This window comes from Epinephelus lanceolatus, chromosome 23, assembly GCF_041903045.1.
Source record: "Epinephelus lanceolatus isolate andai-2023 chromosome 23, ASM4190304v1, whole genome shotgun sequence".
Taxonomy (NCBI): domain Eukaryota; kingdom Metazoa; phylum Chordata; class Actinopteri; order Perciformes; family Serranidae; genus Epinephelus; species Epinephelus lanceolatus.
Window position 1 is genome coordinate 26,718,852 of NC_135756.1, and position 26,188 is coordinate 26,745,039.

The following is a 26,188-nucleotide window of genomic DNA, read 5'->3' on the forward strand; positions in this document are numbered from 1 at the left end:
CAAATATTCTCTCATTTCATAGATTTTAGACAATAACAGACAGACTGAGTGACATGCATGCCTTTCTATAACAACTTCTACACTGAGTTGAGATAATAAAACCTGAGTAGGGCTACTTTTTCCAAATGGAAAATTGATGAGAAATCAATAAGGGAATTAAAAAAAAAACAATTGGACTGATGAGCAAAACCAATAATGGCATTGGTATCAATAAAATCTTATCAATTCCCATCCCCTGTATTCACCCTCTTTTTAAAGAGGGTTTTGTTTCAGCGTCTGTCTCTTTAAGCCTTCCTCCTGAAGAAACCCATTCTACTGTGACTGGTCAGCATTTCTGAGTCTTCCATATCTTGGCATCTATGCACCATTAGTGCAGCCAGGCAAATGACCGTGATAGAGAGTAGTGGCACTTTCTACAGATAAAAGCTTCTAAACTTATCCGGGGATGTTTCAGCAGGAATATGATCAATAATCGGGGAGAAAATAACAAAATTGGCGACCAAGATTACACGTTTCTCTGACATTAGCATGTAGCTACATGTAGCAGTGTAGGTGACATAATGTAAACACTTGCAGTAGTGTGCCTGGAGCAGATGACCATTTTAAGAAATCTGTCACAAGCTGACATCAACTTGAAAACTGAAATTAGAAAAATTGTTGGAAACAGTATGTAGACCAGTTTGAGTTCTTAGCTCACAGGGATTACTTTTACAAATGTGTGCCGCATTATTAGAAATTTTGGCCACATTTGATATGAATATCTGACATTATAACATTATATATAGATGACAGAAAATAGGAAAAGGCATTATAGGTCACCTGTAATCACTGAAGTATCATTAACTGCCACAATCATATAAGAGAGAGGCCTGTCAGTCTTTTTAAGTTATGGGCCTTTTCCAGTGTCATTTTTGGCTGCACCAAGCCAAGCTATTCCATGCCGATTTGCATTTCCTTTGTCAGTTTTAACATGCTAAGCCATGCCAAGTGGTGCCTGAGATGGACCTTCTCTGGAGTAGGTCAAAAAGCTTACTGACCACCTCCATTCAGGTAGTGGTAATGTCTTACTACCAGAAGCCAACACCCTACCCCCTCGAGATTCAACTCACCTTTGTCTGCAGGAGACCAGAGAGAAAGGTGTTTTCAAAAGTTTCTGTGTCTTTAGACCTCAGTACTTTTGTAGCTTCTAAGTGAATCTCTGTGGTTTGGAGTTTAGTTTCTCTTCTGTGTCCCTGTTTGTACATTAGATAGCTGCTTCATTTTACTGTTTCATGTTCACTATCAGCCATATGAGTCGCATTAAGTTACTGCTGAAAACCCAACATTTCCTTATTTTGTGGCTTCACAATAAAAGCTTTTACACAACAAAGCAACAATGTTTATTGTGAAGAATCTATAGGATATTAAATGTGTTTATCACAGAATTAGTGGAACTTTGCAAGCAGCTTTTCTTCAATACTAATACCACAAGGAGGATGCGTAAAAGCAGAAAGTGCCACAGTGAGATGTTCGATGATGAGCTGCAGACAACAGGCTCTTACTGCACCTCTGCAAACAGCTCACCTGGAACAGGTAAACTTCTTTTAACTGACGTGCTGTGTGATGGGAAAACACTTGGAACAAAAATAGCGGGGGACTTAAACCATGGATCAGTCTGCTGCTTTTAAACTTCGTCGTTCATACCATCAAGTGGGTAATTTTGTTGTAATGGTGAGGCATATCTCTGCTGCACTGGGCTGATGTGGGAAGTCAAACCAGACCAAGCTAAGCCAGCCTATGACTGTTGAAAAGGGACTTTTTTACCTGCTTTCTTATAATTGCCACATGAGTAAGTAGGAAAAGTTAAATTTTTTGTCTCATGATCCATGAAGGTTGAACACCGAAGCATGTGGATGTGTTTCCCACCCACCTGACTCTGGATACAAGGAGTTCCTGTAGCCAGGATCCCTCTGTAGCTGCACTTCTTTTAATGTGAATATTGAAACACCTGCAACACAGAGGAGAGCTTCAGTTTACAGCAAAACAGCAGGAAAGAAGAAAAAAGACAGACAGATTGCAGCTTTATTTAGATGTGTGTGTGTTTGTGTGTGTGCTCACTCTCAGGCAGTGTGTGAACTCTCATCCCGAGCTGCCTGAAATGGGAATGTTTCATCGCCTCTTCAGCTGAGGTCCTCTTCTTAGACTCGTACTGTGCGGGCAGAAACAGGAAATATCAACTATCCTGTGATTTTAGCAGATTAAGCTGTGGCTGTTGTGTCTGTTATCAGTGATTCACTCTGATAAACTGAGATGAACTAAAATATATTTGAAAAAAAGCAACCCTGATGGTGCTACGCCTCCTGCTGTCTACAGCTGGTACTAACGGAATTCATTTCCAAAGTAAAATCTGATGATGGGAAAGAGAGAATGGATTATAATATTAATGGGTGGTATTATTTAAGTATTCATTATCTTGTGATGATGTCATCACATTTAGTCCATGTGCTGACATCTGTACCAGCTGCATTTACTAAATGAAGATTGTGAGAAGTAGTTAAAAGCTCAAACAGGAAGTTAATAAACCACTGGGCTCACCACACAGCTCCTGACGGTCAACAATGATCATTCAAGCACTTCAGTCCAGCATGTTTACTGATAATACAACTAATAACGGCAAGAATAATTATAGCTGCAGCCTGGCAGAAAGTCTGGGCCGGACACTTTGAGGAGGACGAACAGGAAGGAGGAAGAGGGAATGAGCTCAAGTAGGCATTAGCATGTTCATTTTGTATCACCCAAGGCTCAAACTCACAACCATAGACACCAAGGGCAAGTCATGAGCTTGTTGAGCTACCTGCCAAATGAGAAGCTAAGGATTGGCTTCACACTATGATTTCAACAATCACCAGGGTTGTGTTTAAAGGCAGATTTCAGTTATCAAGGCAAAATTCTGAAAATATTTGTAATCCATCTGAACAACATAGAGAGATGTCTGTAATTTATTTGTACAAATTGCTGCATAAGTGACAAACTGATGTTTAAAGATGCTCTCACTTCCATTGACTGCAATAGTTCACAAGGAGAGAATTCAAAATATTGCCGAAAATTCAGTTTTTGAGATACAGTTCTGAAATTTAACATACTACTTCTCCCATAATGTGAAACTTTGGCCCTGTTTCCTGAATACTGGAGATTTACTTCAAGTAATTTGCAGTAGCTGTTTCCATTACGGCTTACACTGAAACATTTCAATGCACTGTGGGCTCAGTCTTTGATATTTAAAGAATCTGTCTCGTTTATTTGTGGAGGACAGTCTGAAGGTGCTGTGTAGCAAGTCTGATATGCAAATAATGTAGGAGGAGGCAAGTTTAATTACTTTTACTATTTTTGACAAAGACAGTGACAGACCTAATAATTCCTGCCAGCTTGAAGCGTATGAACATTTCTGCTCAGTTGGGGCTACATTTTGGTGATAGCTGCAAAGTCGTAGCACGTACAACTGAATTGTTATGATTTTTCAGAGTTTTAAACTTAAGACGATTACTATAGCGCCACAATTTTTATCAAGGAACTTTGGCATAGGACTGCACGCATGAGCAAAGTTTAGTTTATTTTTAGGCATGGACATCAGCACTCCTGGCCACTAATGACTTGCTTTGGCTGATTTTTATGTATGGTTATATTAGACATCTTAAAATTATACAAAAAAGTGAGTAAAAATAAAATAATTCTGCATCTGAAGAACTGTTAATTAAACTGTTTTCAAAATTAACAGGTTATTAGTTTAATATCTGGTGTGTTTTATAAGTTATTATAAAAAAAAAGGAGGGAAAAAAAACATCAGGTGTGAAGTGAGCTAAATAAATCAGTTTGGAGTGATTCTTGCATTCTGGGCATTATGCAGGACATAAACACTCACTCTGAGGAAAGCCAGCAACAGCTCGATGCCTTCGCCGTCCAGCCTGGAGGAGACAAAAAAGGAAGAGTGACAGTAAGCCTGCAGCATGGGCTGATGGGAATGTGGGGGCTCATGGGAGGAAGGAAGCAGACGGCTCTCTATGAAATTTTCCACAGGATTTCCTGTCCTCAGCACACACACGTGAATGCACACCATTACTGTATACATGCAGAGGAGCAGGGAGAAAAAATGAAGGCATGGGTGCCTAAACCCCCCCCCCCCCAAATGTACACACAAGATGGAGCAGGCCCACACACACACAGACGACAGTACCTGGGCGCGTGGTTGATTAACGGCTGTGGTTTGTATTTGGGGAAGTTGTAGGATTTAAACTCTTCGATGGAGGAGATTCCCGGCCAGTTCTCCTCTGTGGGTGTGCCTGAAGCAAAGAATCACAGCCTCTCAGATATATAGCATTATACCAGGTTAAGTTAAATATATGTGGTGAGACATTTGGGTTACTATGTTGATCTGGCCTGACAGGAGTCACTCACCCAATAACCTGAAGATGAGGTGGAGCTCGTCCTCAACGGTGGAGCCGGGGAACAGCGGCCGACCTGCAGCCATCTCATAGAATATACAACCAACACCCCTGCAGACACACAACCACAGGAGAGTAGTGTCATTCTAGGGCTGCAACTAATGACTGTGTTCATGATTGATTATCTTTTAAAAATTATTATCAGATTAAATGTTTGGTCTATAAAATACATGCATATTTCACAAGATGTAGGTCAAAAATACTCTGTGTTTTTACTTGATGAATGGCTCAAACTCTTAGATGAATATTAAAATGATTATTTGTAATTGATCAATACAGTAATTCATGGACTAATCATGAATTAGTAGTGTGACTAGGAGGGTTTTAGTGAGGTTTGTACCACATGTCGATCTGCGTTGAATACTCAGATGATCCCAGTAGAACATCAGGGGGCCGATACCAAAGAGTCACCACCTCGTTGGAGTAGGTTTTAGTTGGCACAGACTTGGCCCTTGCCAGACCTGCCAGCCCACCAAAGACACAAACAGACATTAGGATTGTTTACACAACAGAGTAACATTTCAGGAGTTACAACAAGGACAACGGGAATACTCCATCCCCAATCCCCAAAAGAAAAATGGCTGCTGCTGTGGTTCCTCTTACCGAAATCAGCCAGTTTGAGTTCTCCTCTCTCATTGATAAGAAGGTTCTGGGGCTTCAGGTCCCTGTGGAGAACTTTCCTCTTATGACAGTATGACAGCCCTCGCAAAATCTGGAACAGGAAGATCTGGAAAGATATGTGCAAAAACACTCACTGTGATTAATGTGTCTTTTCACATGCAAAAACCTTTTAAAAATCTTCTATTAGGATCAACTTGGCCGAAGGGCCATTAAGTGGTTCAACTTTATATTGAACATTTGGTCCTGCCAAAACACATTGCAGTCTCATCTTTATTAAACAGACAGATAGGAGGAAACGAAGGGTTGAAGTAGGGTTTGAGCTAACCACAGTGTCCTCAGTGTGAGGTTCATGTGTCAAAAAATGACGTCATCTTGTCTTTCGCGTCAAGCACAAAGCTCTGAAAGTTGCCACAATGCTTGGTTGTGTAGTTCAAAATGTAAAGGGAAGACTGGCCGAGCACGTTCACCTGTGCAGACATCTCTACAATTCTTCACTGAGTGCAAAGACAGCCAAATGGCTTTAAATTTTTTGTTGAGAAATAGCCACCACACTAGGGAAAGAAGATGCTTTTTGCTGCAGGGTGTAGAAGAACATGCGAGATTGCTGTAAAAGCTAAAAAAAAAAAAAAAAAAAAAAAAGTCTAATTTCAAGAGTGGCAACCTGTTGGGAAACAAGCAATATAAAATTGGACTTAGAGGTAGGCGACAGTAATAATTACAGTAGCCAAATGCAATGTTTCGTGGTACATCGGTGGTAACTACTACTGCCTAGCAGCCTATTTTTTCAGTAATGTTCTTCTGGTAACACTCATTGACTTCTTGCTTATCCACCGAATATTGTGTTTGTATGCCCACTTGCATTCTGGCAGCTAACAAAGCATTGAGCATGAACACCTCTGTGCATGCTTGTAGCCGCATATCTACGGAGCCCTGCGTCATGAGGTCTCACACAAGTATAAAACCTTTCCACAGCATGGGGAAAATAATACTCCAAAGGAAAAAGAGAATAAATAGACAATCAGGAATAGTTTGATATGTCCTCACCTTTACATTGTGCATGCTCATTATGTTTCCACAGTCATCCATGTACTGCTTCAGGTCCTTATCCTGCAGGGAGAGATGACACCATAAGACAGGAAGTAGATCCAATTACATCCAGAGATCACGTACATTTTACTTTGTCTTTCATCATCTGCTACTTCACACATCCTGTTGATGCAGCAATAATCTATTTTAATACTTCTGTTCATTTCCTACATTCCCTTCATGTCACCGGCATCAGTGTTTCCATCTATGTGCTACAGAGATATTTGCTCGCTTGTCGTTCCTGACTGTAAAATAATGATGACAACATGATACTGTTCTTACGCAATTTGGCAAAACACAACACAACAAATCATCATGCATTGAGAACATGGGGAGGCAGTGAAGCTTACCAGGTACTCAAATACGAGCGTGAGGCTCTTGTCAGTGTGGACGATGTCGTGAAGTGTCACGATGTTGGCGTGTTTAAGGTCCTTCAGTAACGACACTAGAAAGACAAAGAATTGAATTGATTGTGCAGGATAAATTACAGTTCAACCTCCAGTCTGTGAACATTGTGACAAAAAAAAATGTGATTTCCATAACAATGCTTCATGTGGCATTGACCTGATGAAGTTTGTCAGTAAAAGGTGTAAAACGAAGAGACAAAAGCCGATTACCTTCTCTGATGGCGGTACACGGTGCTCCCTCCTCATGCTCCAGACGGATCTCCTTCAGTGCCACCAGGTTGTCTGTCAGCTTACTGCGTCCTTTAAATACTGTAGCGTAGGTTCCCTGAATGCAATGCACAACGCTGAATTAACATAAACTGTAAAACATATTTCCTTCATTAACAGTGGCAGGTAAGATTTCAGGAATTCCTCACCTCTCCCAGTTTGTCCAATTTAATGTACGTCTCCAATTTGCCAAAACCAATCTCCGACTGTGGAAAAGACAGAAGACAGAGTCAGAATTCAACACAGATTATGTCCCATTTTGGACTCTGCTCATTTTAAGAGACTTACAGGATTTTTTCATTTGGGAAGTAAAGTTGCTCGAAACCTTCAGTGATTCCTTCATATAATCTCAAAACATAATGCAGGGGTGTTTTATTTTGGTTCACTTTCTGTTGCTGTTGTTGTAGAAATCGTTCTCTGTGGCTGATGGATTTCTCTGTGTCAAAGTGTTAAAAGATGGTGCAAAAAGCAACTTCAGGCTCCTTCACTCTTTGACGGACTGACATCAAATTCTGACATGTATAGTCAATGTTTCAGATCAGAGTCCTAAGTGCCATATCATAGGCAACTGGACTTGCTTGAGTTTCTTGAAGACGTTTCATCTCTCATCAAAGAGGCCTCTTCAGTTCAATACTGAAGAGGCCTCTTTGATGAGTGGTGAAATGATATAGCACTTAGCATTACCATGACCTGCATGACTGAGAATCTTCACCAACATTTTAGATCAGATATTTTAAAACAGTTTGGCTCATGAGGTACTTTCAATCCCTTGGCATCAAACTGCAGCAATTTGCTTCAAAAATCACACTTCTTCTTGTAATCATAAGTCAGACAAATCTAAATACAGTGGCATGGTACCCAAATTTTTAGATTTAGTTCGACATCCATTTTTGGAAGATATCTTCATGAATATGCATCCATAAATCTGCTCAGAAATCATACATAAAAAGATGCTCCTTAAGACTCCAAAACAAGCCTGACAATCATCATGTTTTAAAGTAATCCAGTGATAGGTGTCAATACATCTGTGTGCACACTGCTAACAAGGTTCAAGGTTCCTTTATTGTCATTGTACAGTAAGGCATACAATACAACGAAATTTCAGGAACAGGAACTGCTAATGGATAATTTGGCATAATGTAGTTGTTTAATTTTGTCTGAGTGGGGGCCCACACTGTCAGACTTCGAATCCCTGAATTAGATCAATGAAACATTTTCTACTACCATTCTCCATTGTAGCTGCTGGGAAAATATCTTAAAAGGAATACTTCATCCCCTAAAATAAACATTTGTGTATCAATTACTCACCCTGTTACATAAAAGTTGTGAAGAAAACTGTTTTTCTCACATGCCTCTGGTGAATGAGGAATCCAAAAACGGATTCAACTATATCAAAACATCCATTTACAAACTCTGACACAGCTCATGCTGTACAATCCTAGTCTCAACTAATGCTTTAAAACACCGAAGTCGCACAATGACACAAACTAACTGATCGAAGTAGTAGTAGACCAGCAGCTTATGTGTTCATCAAGGTAAAGTTATTGTTTTTGTTCTTTTTTTATTTAAGTTTCAGTTCAGTTCCCTGTCGTTAAATGTTGTCTGTTCATGAAGTACTGAGCATACCACTGCATAAATGAGACTTGGATTATACTGCACAAGTTGTTTGAGTTTGTAAACAGATGTTTTGACATAGTTTTGCTGATGTTAAACGTGGACCCCTATGACTTCAATTCATTAAGAATTTTGTCTGTTCACTTTGGAGGCATGTGAGAAAAACAGAGTTTTCTTCACGTATTCAGCTTAACACAGGGTGAGTAATTCATATACTCACGGTCATTTCAGGGGTGAATTATTCCTTTAAGGTAGAATCTGACTGGCAGGACCCAAAGCACCATAAGGAGAGTAACATCCAAGTACTAAAAGAATAAGAAACGCAGCATTTTTACCTTCCAAAAGAAACAAAATTACTGTCCATTTTCCTTGAGCAATAACTTTTAGAAGCTTGTGTGTCACTGTTTGCCGACTTCTGACATACATACACCTCCATGTTGGAGGCTCAGGCTCAGTTTTATGATCTAATTTGATGGCAGGAGGTGAGCGCTTGCGACTCCAGATTAATCCATCCTGGTCTCACACCGGGCCAGTTGCCATGGTAACCTGCACAGAGGGAGTCTGCACTGTGAAGCAATAAAAAAGGTAGCACACACAGACACTGACCAGCGAGGCTCTGCGGGAGCGTCGGCTGAGTGGTTGATCGAAGGGTGGGCTGCTGAGCTGCAGCTTCTCCAGGTAACCGTCGGGAATTCGGATGTCAGCGGGAAGTGACAAGCGCTTGTTGAGGTCCTAAAACACACAGACACACACAAAAGGAATTTTTAAATGTTTTAAATTGAAACTAGCTTTTGATTTAACACTCCTGTGGTGGCGCTGAAGTTTAGGGAAGGTGTTTTGCTCCTATGTAAAAGAGGCTGAATATGTAAAGCTTAAAACCTCTATAGACTGAAATCTAGCTATTCATACTTACTAAATTTCACACTGTAACCACATTACCTTTTATGCAACCTGATCACATGACAGCACACCATGAGAACATATATACATACACACATGCCTAGTGTCTATATGTAGTGTGGGACATGTTCCAACAGCAAGCAGCACAAAACAATGTAGGCTACTGAGTACACCCACCCACCCACCCACACACACACACACACACACACACACACACACACACACACACACACACATACATACATACATACATACACACACACACACACACACACACACACACACACACACACACACACACACACAATGTCTGAAATAACTCGCTCTCATCTCCACCTACTCCAAGCGAGAGAAGACAGACATCAGGTCGATCAACATGTTATGGAGGGTAAAAATAAAAGGCGGCGTGTTGAAGCGTGACTGCCGCTGAACAGCAAAACCTTTATGAGCGAAAATCAGATTGTGAATATGAAAACACACACCGGCAAACAAAACAGCGAGAAAACCAGGCTAGAATAAAAACAAATCATACATATGTTTATTAATGTTCACACGCTCATATTCTCAGTCTGTATTCACACTGCAGGCTGTCATTGTCAATACAACTGGGCTTGCATCTTATTGTTGTGGCTGACTGATCGTATCTATTCTGGGATCAACACAAGACCACATCTGATAGCGATAAACTGACATAATACTGCTGACTGATGTGAGAAAAACAAGGGTGAGTGGAGTAAAAATATAGTGAGAGGAGACATCACATCTGTTTGCTTCTCATGTGCGCTCTTCAAGTTTGGCCTCTCCACAAATATCATCAACTCATCTGCTCTCATTTCATAACTGCAGCAGCGCTTTGTCCTTTATGACAATGCTGCTCAGAGTTGATGTATTATGACAACTGAGAGTTCAAAATAAAATCTCCGGCTATGTGGAAAGCATATTGGTATTTTGAAGAGGGGAAGTATTACATAATGCGACTCAGTGCAGTTTTCTCTCTGATGTAAACTGGTGTCTTAAAACTGAAATGTCAGTCTGCAACAGCTTTTGTCTGTCGTCTTAGCATTTCATCTATTTTTATTTAATGTGCTTTAGATTTGAAGCACTTTGTCAGACTGATTGTTGCAAGTGTTAACAACTGCATATAGTGCTGCAAGAATTGATCAATCAGTCGATCAACAAAAAATTAACTGGAAACAAATTTCATTGTACAAGTTATCAAGAAAAAAATGTTCATGTTTACTTTGGGTGCAGCTTCTCAAACGTTAAGATCTGCTGCTTGTCACCATTTTACATAATTTAAAATGTGATATCTTTGGGTGTTGGACTGTTGACCAAACTAAACTGGAGGACAGAAATGAAAATATGTGTTTGCTGCAGCTGTACTTGCATACTTAATCTGCGTTTTAATACATCAATCTGGTGCAACATATTGATTCAAAAAGCAACAATCCACTGTCATTGATGCATGCCTTTATTTTGAAATTCCCATGGCACATATGTATCAGCATTTCTGCTCAAGTGCACCTCCTTTCTAAACAATCAAACAGTTGTGATGAAACTTCACACCCCATCTATCTAGGGATCAGAGCAAATTTGAGGGAATTCTCTCAAGGCGTTCTTGAGATATCGTGCTCACAAGAATGGAATGGACATTCAAACTGACAGACAACCATGGGCACTGACCATCGTTATTGCAGCGCAGAGGTATAAAAATCAATGCAGGCTTCAACATTAATTTTTATTTCGATATGTTTGATCAAGCAAGTGAGTCAGAAACCTAAACAAACTGTGTTAAACTTGACATGCCTTTGAAAATTGACCCCATTTTATTCACCTTGTTATCCACCTAATAGTTGGTATTTCTGCCACATCCTCTAACGCCATGCAACTAAACTCCTGTTTCCAGGATAACCGAAATGGTCACTTGCTCCTCAGCTCATACACCTTGTCTTTACCCACTGTCATTTTTTTTTTTTTTTCTATTTACAAGTGCCTGATCAGTGCTGTGCATGTGCAACTCTCAACAGTGATGACAAGGAAGAGAGCTGGCTCACTCCTCACCTCCACGATCAACTCAGTTTAATTCTTTTTACCACTTGCCCAATTGGGAAACAGATTTGCTAAATTTACCAGCCTGACTTGGCGTTTTACTTGCCCCAGGCAATCAGGCAATCCTTTTTGGTAAGCCGTGATATGGATAGGCCTACGACAATGGATATGGTGCAACGTGGACTTCATAAGGTCCTACTTTGAAGATGTGTCGGTTTTAAATACTATGTTCTTTCCGCTAAGTTTGTAATAACATATTCTCCATATAACATTCATGCCACCCTTCAGCATTTCATTGGCTCTATGATATAATGTTTGAGTCAGAGTTACTGTGCTTCCTTTACATAAAAAAAGTGACACTTCTGAGGTGACTAAGTGTGAAGGCACCACAATACTTAACAGTAGGTGAGAGTACACTGTGTCCTTAACCTCCTTACTGACACAATATGGCCTAATTAAAACCTCAGCCAGTATCATAAGAACCACAAGAAAAGCAGCGCACTACAGCTTACCTGTGTGTGTGTGTGTGTGTGTGTGTGCGCGCGCGCACGCACAAGGTGGACTGATTATCACTAGATCCTTGAGCTCTTCTTGTTAAGTGCACCTACAAATGAGATAAACACTCAAAACAGGCGAAAAATAGGTCACCATGTGTGAGAGCGAGAGACGCAACATCAAAGATGTTTTTAAGGTTGGTTTTGGTTGCTTGGGTCACATACGCTCCTCTGCCAGCAGGGGGCAGGAGGCCTCCAGGCTGACACACTCATCCTTTTCAGAATAAAACTGCCCCCCCAGGTTCAATATTTATAGGGACCAAGATGATTTATTTGGAATGTCTGCATGTAATGTGGCCAATATTTTGCATCATTTTATTCGCAGAGCAGAGGTTTACCACCTTTTCCAGCCTGTAACGGCGAGTGTGAAACAATATTAACAAATGCCTGAGAAATCAACGGTGGCGCGCAGCAAGAATGTCTCAGAAAATTCGAAAACCGCAGTGAAATTAGAAACCAGCAGGCAAAAAAAAAGTCCCCTGATAATCATGAGCAGTTTTTGCCCATTTATCTTGTTCACATTTTATTTGCTGAGCTTGTGTAAGTGACTGTGTCTAGCGCACCCTGAGGGCCACAGAAGCCAATTTATCATCTTTGACCCAGTGAGTATCTAAAAAGCTTGTTCTGGTTGATGAAATAGCTTCCAGTTAGAGGAGAGGTGTGTCTGCAGGCTGGAAATATGAACAAAGCATGGAAATGACTAACTGGGGGGGAAGGAGTCCTCTGTAACAACTGTGCCCTATTTCAAGTAGCACTATATCACTAAAAATACTAAAAAATGAATATTTGCTTGGCTGTGAGCAAGTGTATTACAACGTTTTATTTAAAGAGGGCAGAAAAGACTCTGGAATATAAATACTTTTTCTAGCTTTATTTGAAATCTTATCAAAGATGGAGTGATGTTCAGGGGTCGGGCAGGTGTTTAATTGCCAACATTAGTTCATTATATATATCATTGCAAGGAGAACAAAGGAGATTCCTCTCCCAGCATGCTCTCCAGCTGCGCTGAAGTGCGTGACATATAGATAGTCACTGTGGTTACAGCGCAGATTATCACTGCATCTCTTTACCAGCCGCTGCTGTGGTCCTCAGGGAGCGGGACTGCTATCAGTATCATGACACTCAGACACCGAGAGCCCATTAGGAGCCAAACAATCCTCCCCCCCAAAACGCCCCCCTCTCCAATCAGGTGTCCCATGTGGCCGAGGAGGAGGTGAAGAGCAGAGCAGGAGTGTGGAATGTTGCCATGTAAGCCTTTTTTTTTTTGTGCAGTTATCGTGTAGAGTGTGCATGTGAGTGGGTCTCACCTCCATAGAGATCCGCCGGTGGATGCGGTTCCTCAGACAGACGCCGGTTGGAGACTGTACCTCGTCTGAGGACGTTCCCGACGCCTGGTCGCTCTCCCCATCTGAGCCCATCTTCAAGTTCTCATGCACAATATCTACAAACATAATAAAATACATTAAAAGACACATAAATATATGGAAAAAAGCTACATGATACTGGATATTTTTTAAAAAGGTTCAAAGTAAAGCTGCAATAAATTATGAATTAGTTTTCAACTATTACATTTGTCTCCTCCTACTTTGATAATTGATTAATCAGTTTTAGTTTGTTTTTAAGAACTTATTCAAAATTCTCTAATTTCAGGTCCTCAAATGTGAATATCTTCTGATATTGTGATATTCTGATGTTTCCTGACTCTTCTGTGAACCCTATAAACTGAATATCTTTGGGTTGTGGACAAAACAAGACACTTGAGAATGTCATCTTAGGCTTTGGGAAAAACTGATTGACATTTTTCACCATTTTCTCACATTTTATACACCAAACAACTAATCAACAAATCAATTAATGGAGAAAATAATAATTAGTTGCAGCCTTTGTGCAAAGTGGCATTGGGTAAATGAGACTAAAGTTGTCCGTGGTCACCTGGTCCAGTCAGTCTAATTTGATGGATAGCTTGCAGTTGAAAACACTTTACCTTAAGTCCCCCATTTATACTTTTATACATAGTTATAACTCACTATAAAGTAGTTGTAAGAAAACAACTTATTTCATAATGTCACAACTGTGTTTTACTTTAATGTAATGCATTATCTGATTACACAGTAGCCTCTTCTGGTGGGTGCACACAGGAGAACTTTTAGTTTCTAACAAATACATTAATAAACACTTATGTATACTTAAAACCACAAAACCATAAGGAGATTTAAAGTTAAGTTACCCTAATATTACATGTACAGGGGCACTGATCAGGGCTGCAACTACTGATTATTTTTTAGATTAATCGTTCCATCATTTGGTCTATAAAATGTCCAATAAAGTGAATAATTCCAAATCAAAAACACTTTCATCTTAACAGCAGTCCAAACAAAAAGATTTTTACATTTTCAATCGTATAAAAAAGAAAAGCAGTAAATTCAGACATCTGAAAATCCAGCAGCAGAGTTTGTTTCAGAATTGTTTAAGCACTAGAATTGACTAACACTGTATTGGTTGAATTTGGGAAGTCTAACCTTTACTGTATTTAATACATTCTGACCGGATTTGACAACAGAGACATTATTGCTGTTATTCTATTATCAGTCAGTGTTATTACTGAATAGCTCCTTAACTGAGGGGTGGGTCCACTCAAAGTGAGGTGCAAAACAAAAGCTGTTTTAACAGCAGAAATTCTGACATGTCAAAAACAGGTGTCACTAACAACACTATGAATTGCCGCACTGCATTGCATTAACTGCCCGAGTAGAGGCATCATTTATGTTATTAGTTCCACCTGGGATTTGCCTGCTTTGACAAGTCGACACGTCTGCTGTGAAAAACTGGATTCATTCTGAAACGATGAAGGATTTAGAGTGCCCTAATGTTGCAAGGCTAGCTGGATTCAAGTTACCAAGGTTTATTCAGAGCAGCAAAATAAATGTTAAGTGGAAGATGGACAGACTTCTTCCTGATGGGGGTCCTCATCAGGAAAAAGAAAACTATTATTTTATTCTCAGGTTCACTGTCAATAAACTGTAGCAGGTGAGTTGTGCATCTTCTGACAAAAGTTTAATGTACATTTTTCATTAGCATAACAGCAACTAATGAGAAACCTAAGAGAAAATACGGCTGTATGATGCGTGGAAAATATGTGATATGTGATAAAGTTGAATATCGCGATAACAATATTACTTGCGATAAATAAACAGATATTAAATCGTATCCAATTTTGTCTTTCTGTTGCTTTTAGTATACGGCTAAAATACAACAAATTGCTTGTTAAATTTTAAAAGATGGAAGGAAATTACTTCCAACATTCTGAACACCGAACTGAACACAAAAGTCTACAATATAAAAAGAACGATACTTTATATTTCAAAGTGCACATTTTCTACTTAAACTTTCTTTCAACCAACTTTAAAACTCCCTGAGTATATCACACTCCTTTGCAATGTGTATATCATTCAAGTTGACATTGTGCTGGTAGTAAAAAATATATATATTTACTGTGCATACACTGTGCAGCCCTAAAAGGAAACATGTTGCTCCTCTTCTTCATGACAATGTTATTTTAATAAAAAAGAACTTGGAGTAGTAGTGGTGAGAGCAGCAGATATGTATTTGCAGTACTAGTAGTAGCTGTATATAAATCACATACTTGAGAATACTTCATCAGATTTTACAGCTGAATAGAAATATAAGCTCATCTATTGGCCCTCAAACTGCACAGCAACCTGTGAAGATGTTTTAAATATGCTGAAAACCCCATTTTTACCTCTACACAAACCCCACCTCCTACGTCTCTCTACCCTTCTCCCTCTGTCATCTCCTCTCACACCCTTGTAACCCCCGAGGCCAAAGATTAAACACTCCAACCAGCACCACTTCCTCCGGGGCAGTAAAACTACCACTACTACCATAGCACAGCAGGAGCAAACACACTGATGTACAAACCACATGCATCCCCCCTACTCCACACACACATACACACACATGCATGCACATGGTTAATGAGTAACCATGGTTGAGCAGCTCTCTGTCATCAGTGTGTCAGCGCTTCCGACCAAGCAGTCTGTCATCAAATGTGAAAGCACAGAGCAGAGAAATGAAAGGAGAAAGAGCTCTCTGTAAGGTCTCTGCTGCTGGAGATTAACTCTTAATTATTTCAAACACGATAATCCTGATTATTTCTCTAAATCATCACAACCAAAGATGATTAATTACAATTGTTAGTCTGGATATTAGGGAGTAATTATAAGTGCTTACTCTATTCATGCACCTTATTGACAAAATTCAATTCAGAAAGTCCTACATCATTACTCTGCGGTTCAGCCAAAACACCAAAGAACACTTTGCCCCATAATGTGAATCTGTCTGTGATTGTGTGGTTAAAAACCAGAATCTGATCTATTCTGCTCTGCATGTAAAATCTCTTTCCACAGACAGCTGAAGTGAATTTTCTCTGCTGCTTCTCCATTTGAACTTTGGTTTGGGTTACAGAGGAAGAACCTGATATACTACAGGAGGTCTTTTAGTGCAACAAAGCACATAACATTTGTTGGAATTCACCATAATAGCAAAGCCAACAAGACATGTCCTGTCTGTTTAAAAAACAAGGAGCAAGACAGGATATAGGAGAAAGTGAGGAGGGTACAAAGAACTAGAAAAGAGGGACGAAGAGGAAATTGTTGCAAGGTTTCCATCTGCTCCACATCCCTTCTTAACCTTTCCCTAGAAATATTCCTCAGTTCGTCGTCTGTTTTTCTCTCTTCCCTTCCTTTCCTTTCTCTCTCCTCTGCAGCCACCTACCTTCATCTATCTCCTCTGTCTCCCACAGCAGCCTCATTTATCAACCATGAATACACAGTTTTGTGCATAAACTACACGTGCACTCACTTCTACACTTCTGGTTGATTAATTTATTCTTGTGTTAGAGAGTGTGTGTGGATTCGGACTCACTTCTAAACATGTGCACCAACAATCCTACAGCGATACACAGGTGTATTAGCAGACAAGCTAATACCTACATTTCAGACACACAAACCACAAATCATTTCTTTCAGACTAAAATCATACCACTGTTCAAGCCCTGTTATCTAACTGCAAGCCAAGGAATCTCTGTATGCACAGTGGCATGCAAAAGTGTGGGCACCCCTGGTCAAAAGTTTGTTTACTGTGAACAGTTAAGTAAGTAGAAGATGAACTGATCTCCAAAAGGCATGACGTTAAAGATGAAACATGCTTTTCAACATTTTAAGCAAGATTAGTGTATTAATATTGTTTTGTACAATTTTAAAGTGAAAAAAGGAAAGGAGCATCACGTAAAGCTTGTCAGGACTATGGCTTGTTCACAAGGAAAGGCCAGGTGATGCAAATTTCACAGCTTTATAAATACTCTGCTCATGAAACCTTGTCCCAACAATCGGCAGCCATGGGCTCCTCTAAACTGCTGCCAAGCACACTGAAAACTGATGCCAATAAAGCAGGAAGAGACTATAAGAAGATAGCAAAGTGTTTTCAGGTAGCCACTTCCTCAATTTGTAATGTAATTAAGAAATGGCAGTTAACAGAAACTACAGAGGTCAAGTTGAGGTCTGGAAGACCAAGAAAACTTTCCAAGAGAGCTGCTGCAGGATTGCCAGAAAGGCAAATCAAAACACCCATTTGACTGCAAAAGACCTGCAGAAAGATTTAGCAGACTCTGGATGATGTGACACAAGCGCACATGATGTACACAATGAGCAAAGAAGAAAGAAGAAAAGAACACCTGTCCAGCTGTTAAACATGGGGTTGGATCAATCATGCTTTGGGCTTGTGCTGCAGCCAGTGCCACGGGAAACACATCACGGGTAAAGGGAAGAATGGATTCAGTTAAATTTCAGCAAATTCTGGAGGCAAACATCACACAATGATCATGATCCTAAACACACCTCAAGAGGCGCAGGCTGAAGGTTTTGCCATGGCCCTCACAGTCCCACGACCTAAACATCATTATGTGGATAGACCTCATAAGAGCAGTGCATGCAAGACAGCCCAAGTATCTCACAGAGCTAGAGGCCTTTTGCAGGAAGAATGGGCAAAAATCCCCCCAACAAGAAGTGAAAGACTCTTAGCTGGTTACAAAAAGAGTTAAGAAGCTGTGGTGCTTCAAAGGGGGCACTACTAAGTGCTGACCATGCAGGTGCACTTCTTTTTTGTTATTTTCAAACTGTAAAAGACTGAAATTAAAAAATAATATTGCTTAAAATATTGATCTTTAAATTTCAGTTCACCGTCTACTTACTTAACTATTTGCAGTAAAAAAAAAATTGACCATGGGTGCCCAAACTTTTGCATGCCCATGTATGTGTATTTCAAGAACCATTCATCTGACCTACTTCACACACTTTACACAGGTATATTGCTGGGCACCCAAGGGCGTACAGTGTCGAATGTGGTGCAATTTGGACAGGGACCATGTTTAATATTAAGAAACTTTGCATTAACATTTGAAAAGCGTTCTGTGGTTTTTTCTGTTTGTGTTTGCCATACAAACATATAACACTAATAACATTACCGTTTATTGCTTATTCAATCAATGCTCAACTCTGTAACCATGGTGGTGCAGACTGAGTCGAGCATGTCTTCACTTGTGCAAGTGTGCTATAATGTTACTAACTTAAAACACTGATATTCCTGATGGCAAAACACCTCTGCTAATTAAATGTATACTCTACTTTATAACTGCAATGGTTACGCAAGTAACTAATATGCCCATTTGGAATTAATACATCCACCAAGTGTGTTTCTCTGTGTTTTTGACCATGTGTTTTTCAGGGGCAGATTTGGCGATACAGAAGCTTTTAACGTTAGTGGCGGAGTCCGCCATTCCTACGCAGGATTTAAATTGCCTTCCCACACATAAGGGAATAACAAGAAACGATGCATATATACAACCCAGCAACTGCTTTTGATTTTATTTTACTTATTTCAGCCTCAGTGTTTACTGTTGACTCTTAAACTGCTGTATCAAAGCTGTATTATGCTATTGATAAGCACACCTGACACCCTACTGCTGCAGCTACACATTAAAAGCACAGAACTGGCAAAATGCGAGGTGGCTCTTATTGTGAACAAATCACAGGAATATATTTAAGTATAAGTATTTATCACAGAAGTTAGTGCTTACCACGATCATTCATCAAAAATACATCTACAAAACAAGACACTAGCCATTTTTGGCATTTTTTGTTTGCAGATCATTCTAAATTTTTTTAACAGAGTAATGTAAAAAGGAGTTGTTACAGTGAGCTTTCAGATGAAGATCTCCAACTCCTCAGCAAGGTAACCAGCTCCTAACTTAATTGTACCCTGCTGTCATGTGGAAAAGTGCCATAAGCAGCATTAAATAAGATTACTGTTGCACATGGCCAATTATTGACCGACTAACTACTATCAAAATAGCTTGCCTTTATGTGGCTGCACAGTAAACAGATGCACCAGTCACTCTTCATTCATTGACAACTGTGATGTTTAGTTTTTTGTTGTTTTTTTCTGTTGTCATTTTGTTTTGTTTTATTTGACAGTGCCATGTATTCCTGTTTCCTTGCCACTGATCTTCAGTTGTGTCTGTATTTATAGTATGTACAGTTCCAACGCACACATTTAGAACATGTTCTATGCATGCTTTGATAAAAGAGGACCCAGACGATTCAAACCGTAGTGATTTCTTCAAGAAAGTTCTTCCTCTTTGTCTCTCTCCCCTTTTCTTCCCTATAACTGCCTCACTTTCTCCCTCCTAACCTCGTTACTTTCTCTCTATAAACACCTTGCCAACAACTCATTCTCGCCCTACTTTCTTTCTTCAACTTGTCGCCTCTTTGAAAACCAAATGATCCCCTTTTCTGTCACTTCTCTCTCTCATTTGCATGTTTCTTGCCCAACTTCAAAAACCCCTCCAATATCTTTTGATTCCCACTCCTGCCTTTCTTTCCCTTTTACTCTACATATTTCTCCTTTGCTCCTATCTTGTTTTCTCCTTTGTGTGGTTTTCATAGGGAGCAGCCGATCTGACTCCGTCTGTTGCTTCAACACATTCCTGTGCTACCTGTGCTTTTCTAACTTGAGTGCCTCTTCTCCAAAGCCTCCAAATGATCTCATCTGTCCTACTTTTCCCTCTTTCAATCTCCTTTTACTTTCACATTCCTCTCTATTATCTCCTGCTATATCTTCCTACATCTTCTCCAAAACTCCCAAATTCTTTCTCTCACAATAATATTTTCATTTTCTCACATCATTTCTTCACCTCCCAACAGCCAAACCTGATTCCTGCCCAGGAGCTTTTTTCTACTCTTCCTACACTGTTTTTCTTTTGCTTTAACACGCCTCTTATCTTCTCTTGCCTCACATCGCCCTCTCTCCAAAAACCTTGAAAGATTTCATTCTCCGCCCATTTTTGATCTTTCTTTCCTGATCATCTCCACACATCCTTCCTTCACTTCCCTTTCTTTCTTGTTGTCTTGTTGAGACTTTATGATCTTTCCCTCTCACTGCTGTCTTTAACAGCTTTTCTAATAAGCACGCAGAGTGTAGCAGCAGTGTGTGGCACATCAATGTCCTACTTAACTGTCCTGTTTTTAGATCCAAGTCCCTCTATCTAGGCCAGAGTCCAGTGCGAGGATCAACAGGTTCTCTTGTGTGTTATCCGTTTACTGATATTTGCTTAGAGAAGCACCAATCAGGATCCATATACTTACTGATATAATGAACAAATACACCATCGCTAAAAGAAACTCTAAATGGTAAAACCTCTAACACTGAGTCAAACAGACTGTGAACACAGATGCTGAATATTACTGCCTTGGCCATATGAGGGGAAAAAAAAATCAGGCAAGCAATGTTAAACAATGTTTGTTTAGCAGCATCTCTCTGGTCCAGTGAACTATAACTGATCATACAGGATGTGAAACTAATAATGAATCTGGAATGAAAGCAACTTAGAAAGTGCCTGAAATGCATTTTTCAAATAAGGGGAACTCAGGAATCTACATGGGAGAATATATACACTTTTTTGACGGATGGGGGGTCAGGCACCACAATGGACGAGGAACAGCTGCTTCAGGAAGCTGAAATGGGGAATTACCTTGACAATTCCTCCTCATTTCATTCCAAAAGCATAAAAACTAGAGGAATTGCTGGGGAGCTTAAAGTTTCTGGTAAGGTAAATGACCATCACTACTGACAAGCTTATGTTAGGCTACTTGCTGTTGGCAATACTGTCTTTCATTTCCAGTAAATATCACAATATAAAACATGTGTTTTGTGATTTTAAAATTATCACTACAAATGCAGGAAGAAGGCAGGTATGCTGGTTTCCCCTTGGGAGACAGCGTTATTATGTCCGACTCAGAGGCGGCAGCTGAGTCTAGTGGGATACCTGGTAAAAGTCAGTATACCGATCCGGTCTGGTGTTTGGCTTAATATCAAACCAATTTGAAAATGTTCGCACCAGCCCAACCCTAGCCCGGATATATCCTGTGCCAGTTAGCCTGAAACTTGTGTTTGCTTTATGCTAACAAGAGATGCTGCAACAGCAGAGGGGCCTTGTAGCCTTGTAGAGAGGGAGAGAGAGCACCCCAGGTGTTTTGACCCAAGCAGAAGTCAGTCCATCTGATGCAGCATTTCTGCAAGTCCGCCCACATTTTCACGTCGGGGCAAACGGCTTAACTTCATCACTATAAATGTGTGTGAGATTTTGCCATATTAGATTTGCAGCAATCGATGATTACACAATACCTGCACCAAAATTCAGGCCCTGGTCAGTATTCTTAAATGGATATAGTAGCCAAACTGATATGAATACTACTGAGAGTCCATAGCCACGCTAGTGTGGCTATGGCTAAGTTAGGGTCATTTATATATATATATATATATATATATATATATATATATATAGCTTTGCAGGTATTTGGTCGTAAACCAAAAAAACAATTCAGGTTTTCACCTGATGATGGCTATACATGAAGTTAGGGTATCACAAAAGTTATTGTGATTGATCATGTAGGAACCATGAATGTCAGTTCAAAAAAATGTGTGTCAATCCATCCAATAAACAGAAAGACCAGGACATCACGAACGTCAGTAGAAGTCAAGTCATCCTCTGGGAACCATGAATATCTATACAAAATTCATGTCAGGTGAATCAACTAATGATTTCAGCTCTATTTTAAACCCACCAAAACCTATCAAAGGTAGGTAAAGAAGCTGTGATGCCAAATTATGATGACAGGAACCTGCAATAAGCTGACACAGAGCTCCAACAGAAGCTTCAACACACCGGTCAATGAGACAGGATCTGTAGATCTGGAGCAATAACAGATTTACAGCAACTTATGTTTGACATATGGTATGTCCTCATGTGATTAAGAGCCTTAAGCTAGGTGTTGGTTGCTGCACTACAACATAATACATGCTTAAAATATGACAGTTTGCTCACCCCTCCAGATTCTGCCAGACTTGCTTGACTACATATTCGAAAAGCCCAGAGGCTGGTAGATTCTGATACCAACAACACTTTGTTCCTCTGTTTCATACTGTCCCCTGAATCATCTCATCACCCTCTGGGCTGAGACTGACTGTGAGGTATCAACTGTGATGAATCAGTATGCGGCGGAAGCTGCATCATGTTTGACTGAATCCCCCATCCAGCTGTCACTTGGGATGAAAACAGCTCTGCTGAGGGCAAAGATAGAAGTTCCCTCATGGGAAAAACACCCAGTGTCTCTGGCCAGGAGTGTATTTTCACATATAAGAAGCAGGATGGAAATCTCAGGACCGTGACACATTTCCTGTTTGTTCCCGGATGCCATCTGCTCTGCCACTACTCACTTCCTTCCGTGTGTGTGTGTGTGTGTGTGTGTGTGTGTGAACATGTGTGTGTGTGTGTGTGTGTGTGTGTGTGTGTCTCACCCAGACGACTGCCATTGCGTGGCATTGCCATGAAGGACCCGAGGGTGCCGCCGATGACGCTGTGCGGCCGGCGGAGGGGAGGCTTCTTGAAGGGACCGGTGTACTGGTGCAAGAATGAGTGCATGCTGTGGGAGGTGGGGGGGCGGCCGTTCCTCATGAAGGGCTCTGAAACACAACAGATCAGCAACGCTTATAATTATGTCTGTTCTGAAAATCTGAGTATCAGAGGCTCAACGGCTGCATTACAAATATCCAAAAACCCAAATCAGGTACCAACATGGTGATTCTTAATATGATCTTCTGCCTTCTTCAACCCCTTGCAGTGGGTTCTTCTTTTCATATTCATGCTGTGCAGCCAAGCTTTGTTTACAGAACTTTATTTGACATTTCAGTCAAGGTCCCGACATTTCCAAAAATACCAAACATCAGGCTAAATTATGGAAATATGTGTATAAATAAATGTAAGCGGACATCAAATATTCCCCAAAGTTATGTAATGTTGCACTAAGTTGGGTTAGAATAACTGACTCAATGTGAGCGGATTCAAATGTTAAAACTATTCTGCTATTCAAGAAAGAAAGTGAGCGATTTCAAGCAACTAAAAAACTGAATTCATGTAGAAATGTTTGTCACTTTCTGCCTGAACACAACAGGTAGATTTTGTTACCTTCTGACATAACCAGGCTTGCCATTTCCCCTCTTTTTGGTAAGCTAAGCTAACCGGCTGCCAGCTGTAGCTTCACATCACTTGGACCTTACTGACATTTTATATTTATATTTGCACTCTACATATGTTAGGACAGTACCCGAATAAGATGTTTTTTTTTAATTCAAATCAGATTTGACTGTTCAATACGGAGAGCTGACTATTCATTCCCAACATTTTTTGCGTGCACAGGCATGCATAACAGTGTCTTTTCTCAATACTACATCTCTAGAGCTGTCCGAGAGAGGGGTTCAGAGGATCAATGTGCTGCACGCTGTATGATGCATTAAGAGTCTACCATTCAACATAGTGAAAAAAAATGTCAATATATAGCGGTCATTGTTGATATTGTGTCAGGTCACCACAACTAAATAAATCTATGGGAGACACTGTAATGTAATGTATTCTGAATGACAAAACAAAAGTGGAAAGAAAAGACAGCCCGAAATGGAGAATTTCAAGTCCATTGAGAGCCGACCAGATGATTTGACTCTTCAACTTCACGGGGCAGCCCTAATATATTTTCACTACATTTTTTCTTCTTTGTATTGCCACTGCTTCGCTCAGGATAAACAAAGTTCTATCTTATCTATCATACAGACATGAGTGCTTCTTATCTAACTCTCAGCAATAAAGTGAATACATACGTTTCCCAATGTGTCCAATTATATTATAACACTTGAGTTCAAGTAATTTTTAATGTCTTGATGAATAAAAATTTAACACACGTTGCCTGACAAATGTGGGCAAACAGCACAAGGAGAAAAAAACTGCTGTAGTTCTGGAAACTTGATAGCCACAAGGCAATTATGCTACTTTACTGATAAGAAGCACATAAGCTTCACTCACAGGACTCAACTGGCAAACAACTGTCCAACCCTAGTCTGCAAGGAAACCCTGTAAGCAATCCAGCGTTCTCCCTGTGGCTGTCAGAGCGCAGCTAAACCCAAATAGGTCATAAATTGTCCCATCCTGATCTGTATTAGACAGGCCGTAAGTCTCTCTTATCTTTGAGTTTATCTTTCTGTCCCTGCCAGTGTTCTTTATTTCATCCGACCTTCTAAACTCTGAGCTGACAAGCTGTGCAGTGTTCCCACATGTCAGCCTCACAAATTCACATTATGCTGCCCACAGGTGCTTGTCACTTGAATCACAATTACAAGTTGAGCATGCATGAGTTATATTAACAAGGAGATGAAAATGTCAGGGCTAGTTGGGGTTTCATGCCCTTCATTAGCAGAGAATAGAAACCTTTTCAGCAACTGGCAGCAATCAGAAAGAGGACCTGTGGGTTTGATGATTTTTAGATTTGATACAGGAACTGAAGCTTCTTCTACTGTTGCATTTATTGTAAGTCTTTCTGGATTTGAAGCATCAGCCAAATGACCGAAATGGGAAGTCTTCTGTAAAAGATGGACATGTGTGTCCATTTATTCTGGCAGCTGTCACTCACAAGTGGCAGCCAGTGACTTTAATGTATCTATCACCCCAGCAGCTCATTGGATACAAGATCTACTGTGATGCCAAAACTGGCAGAAAGTTATATAACATAGTGATGTCAAAGAAAGTGTGTCTGCGAGTGTGTTAATACTTGTTCCCTATATATAAACGTATTTCTCACTTGCTGGACTGCTGAGTGTGTGTGTGCGTGTGTGTGTGTGTCTGTGTGTATTTGAGTAGCTCCCTTGCTTTAACTCCTGTTACATAACTTGATAGAGAGCTACTCAGCGGAAGTCCATTACAGCTGTTATTCAAACACACATGCTGTACTCTCTCTCTCTTCATCAACTTCAGTGTTTCATAATTGAAATACCCCTGAGAGCCACCAAGATACTGAAAGCTCTGTATATGTGTGTGTGTGTGTGTGTGTGTGTGTGTGTGTGTGTGTGTGTAGTTTTGACATGCCTGCTGACAGACATATAGTGGAAGATATCAGACCTGTGGAATTTCCTTCTCTTGTTGGAGGATGAACCGTTTTGATGCTTTTTGCAACAAATTATGTTCTGAACTTTAACTATAAATGCAGTATTTGCAAATTTTACCCAGATTTTTGTTATTAACTATAGCTTTAAATAAGTTTTTTTTTTTTTTTTAATTAACTGTAGCTTATTTATAAAGGTAGTATTGGCATATTTTACCCAGATGTTTTTAAACTAGAGCTTTTTTATCAAGGTATCTTTGACAGATTTTACCAAGCGTTTTTGATCAACAATACCATTGGCAAAATTTACCCATATTTTTTATTGGGTGTAGCAATTTAATATAGTATTTTTGGCAGGTTTTATCCAGGTTCTTTTTTTTTATTAACTGTCACTAAAATATAAAGATAGCATTAGCAAATTTTACCCAGATTTTTGTTATTAACAGTGGCTATTTAATATAGTATTTTTTGACAGATTTTACATGAAATTTTTTATTTATCTATTTTCTTTTTTTTTTTTTGGTTTTTACTGTAGCTATAAAAATAGTATTGGACAATTTTACCCAGTGTTTCTTAAGTAACTTAAGCTTAATTATAAAGGTAGTATTGGCAAATTTTACCCAGATGTTTTGTTATTAATGGTAGCTTTTTTA

At 39.8% G+C, this 26,188-nt stretch overlaps 1 protein-coding gene across 2 annotated transcripts in view; it reads right to left on the reverse strand.

The window, feature by feature from the left end:
• The window catches only part of cdk17 (cyclin dependent kinase 17), a 61,180-nt gene that overhangs the window by 5,041 nt on the left and 29,951 nt on the right, over positions 1 to 26,188 (reverse strand). For both annotated transcript variants that reach the window (XM_078165399.1, XM_033615292.2), the window contains exons 3-16: positions 22,909 to 23,073; positions 13,284 to 13,417; positions 9,080 to 9,205; positions 7,009 to 7,065; positions 6,803 to 6,917; positions 6,536 to 6,630; positions 6,144 to 6,206; positions 5,082 to 5,205; positions 4,819 to 4,939; positions 4,432 to 4,529; positions 4,211 to 4,316; positions 3,899 to 3,941; positions 2,098 to 2,188; positions 1,910 to 1,987 (exon numbers count right to left, since the gene is read on the reverse strand). In XM_078165399.1, coding sequence (XP_078021525.1) covers positions 1,910 to 1,987; positions 2,098 to 2,188; positions 3,899 to 3,941; positions 4,211 to 4,316; positions 4,432 to 4,529; positions 4,819 to 4,939; positions 5,082 to 5,205; positions 6,144 to 6,206; positions 6,536 to 6,630; positions 6,803 to 6,917; positions 7,009 to 7,065; positions 9,080 to 9,205; positions 13,284 to 13,417; positions 22,909 to 23,073 — 1,416 coding nt within the window. The remainder of the gene's footprint in view (positions 1 to 1,909; positions 1,988 to 2,097; positions 2,189 to 3,898; positions 3,942 to 4,210; positions 4,317 to 4,431; positions 4,530 to 4,818; positions 4,940 to 5,081; positions 5,206 to 6,143; positions 6,207 to 6,535; positions 6,631 to 6,802; positions 6,918 to 7,008; positions 7,066 to 9,079; positions 9,206 to 13,283; positions 13,418 to 22,908; positions 23,074 to 26,188) is intronic.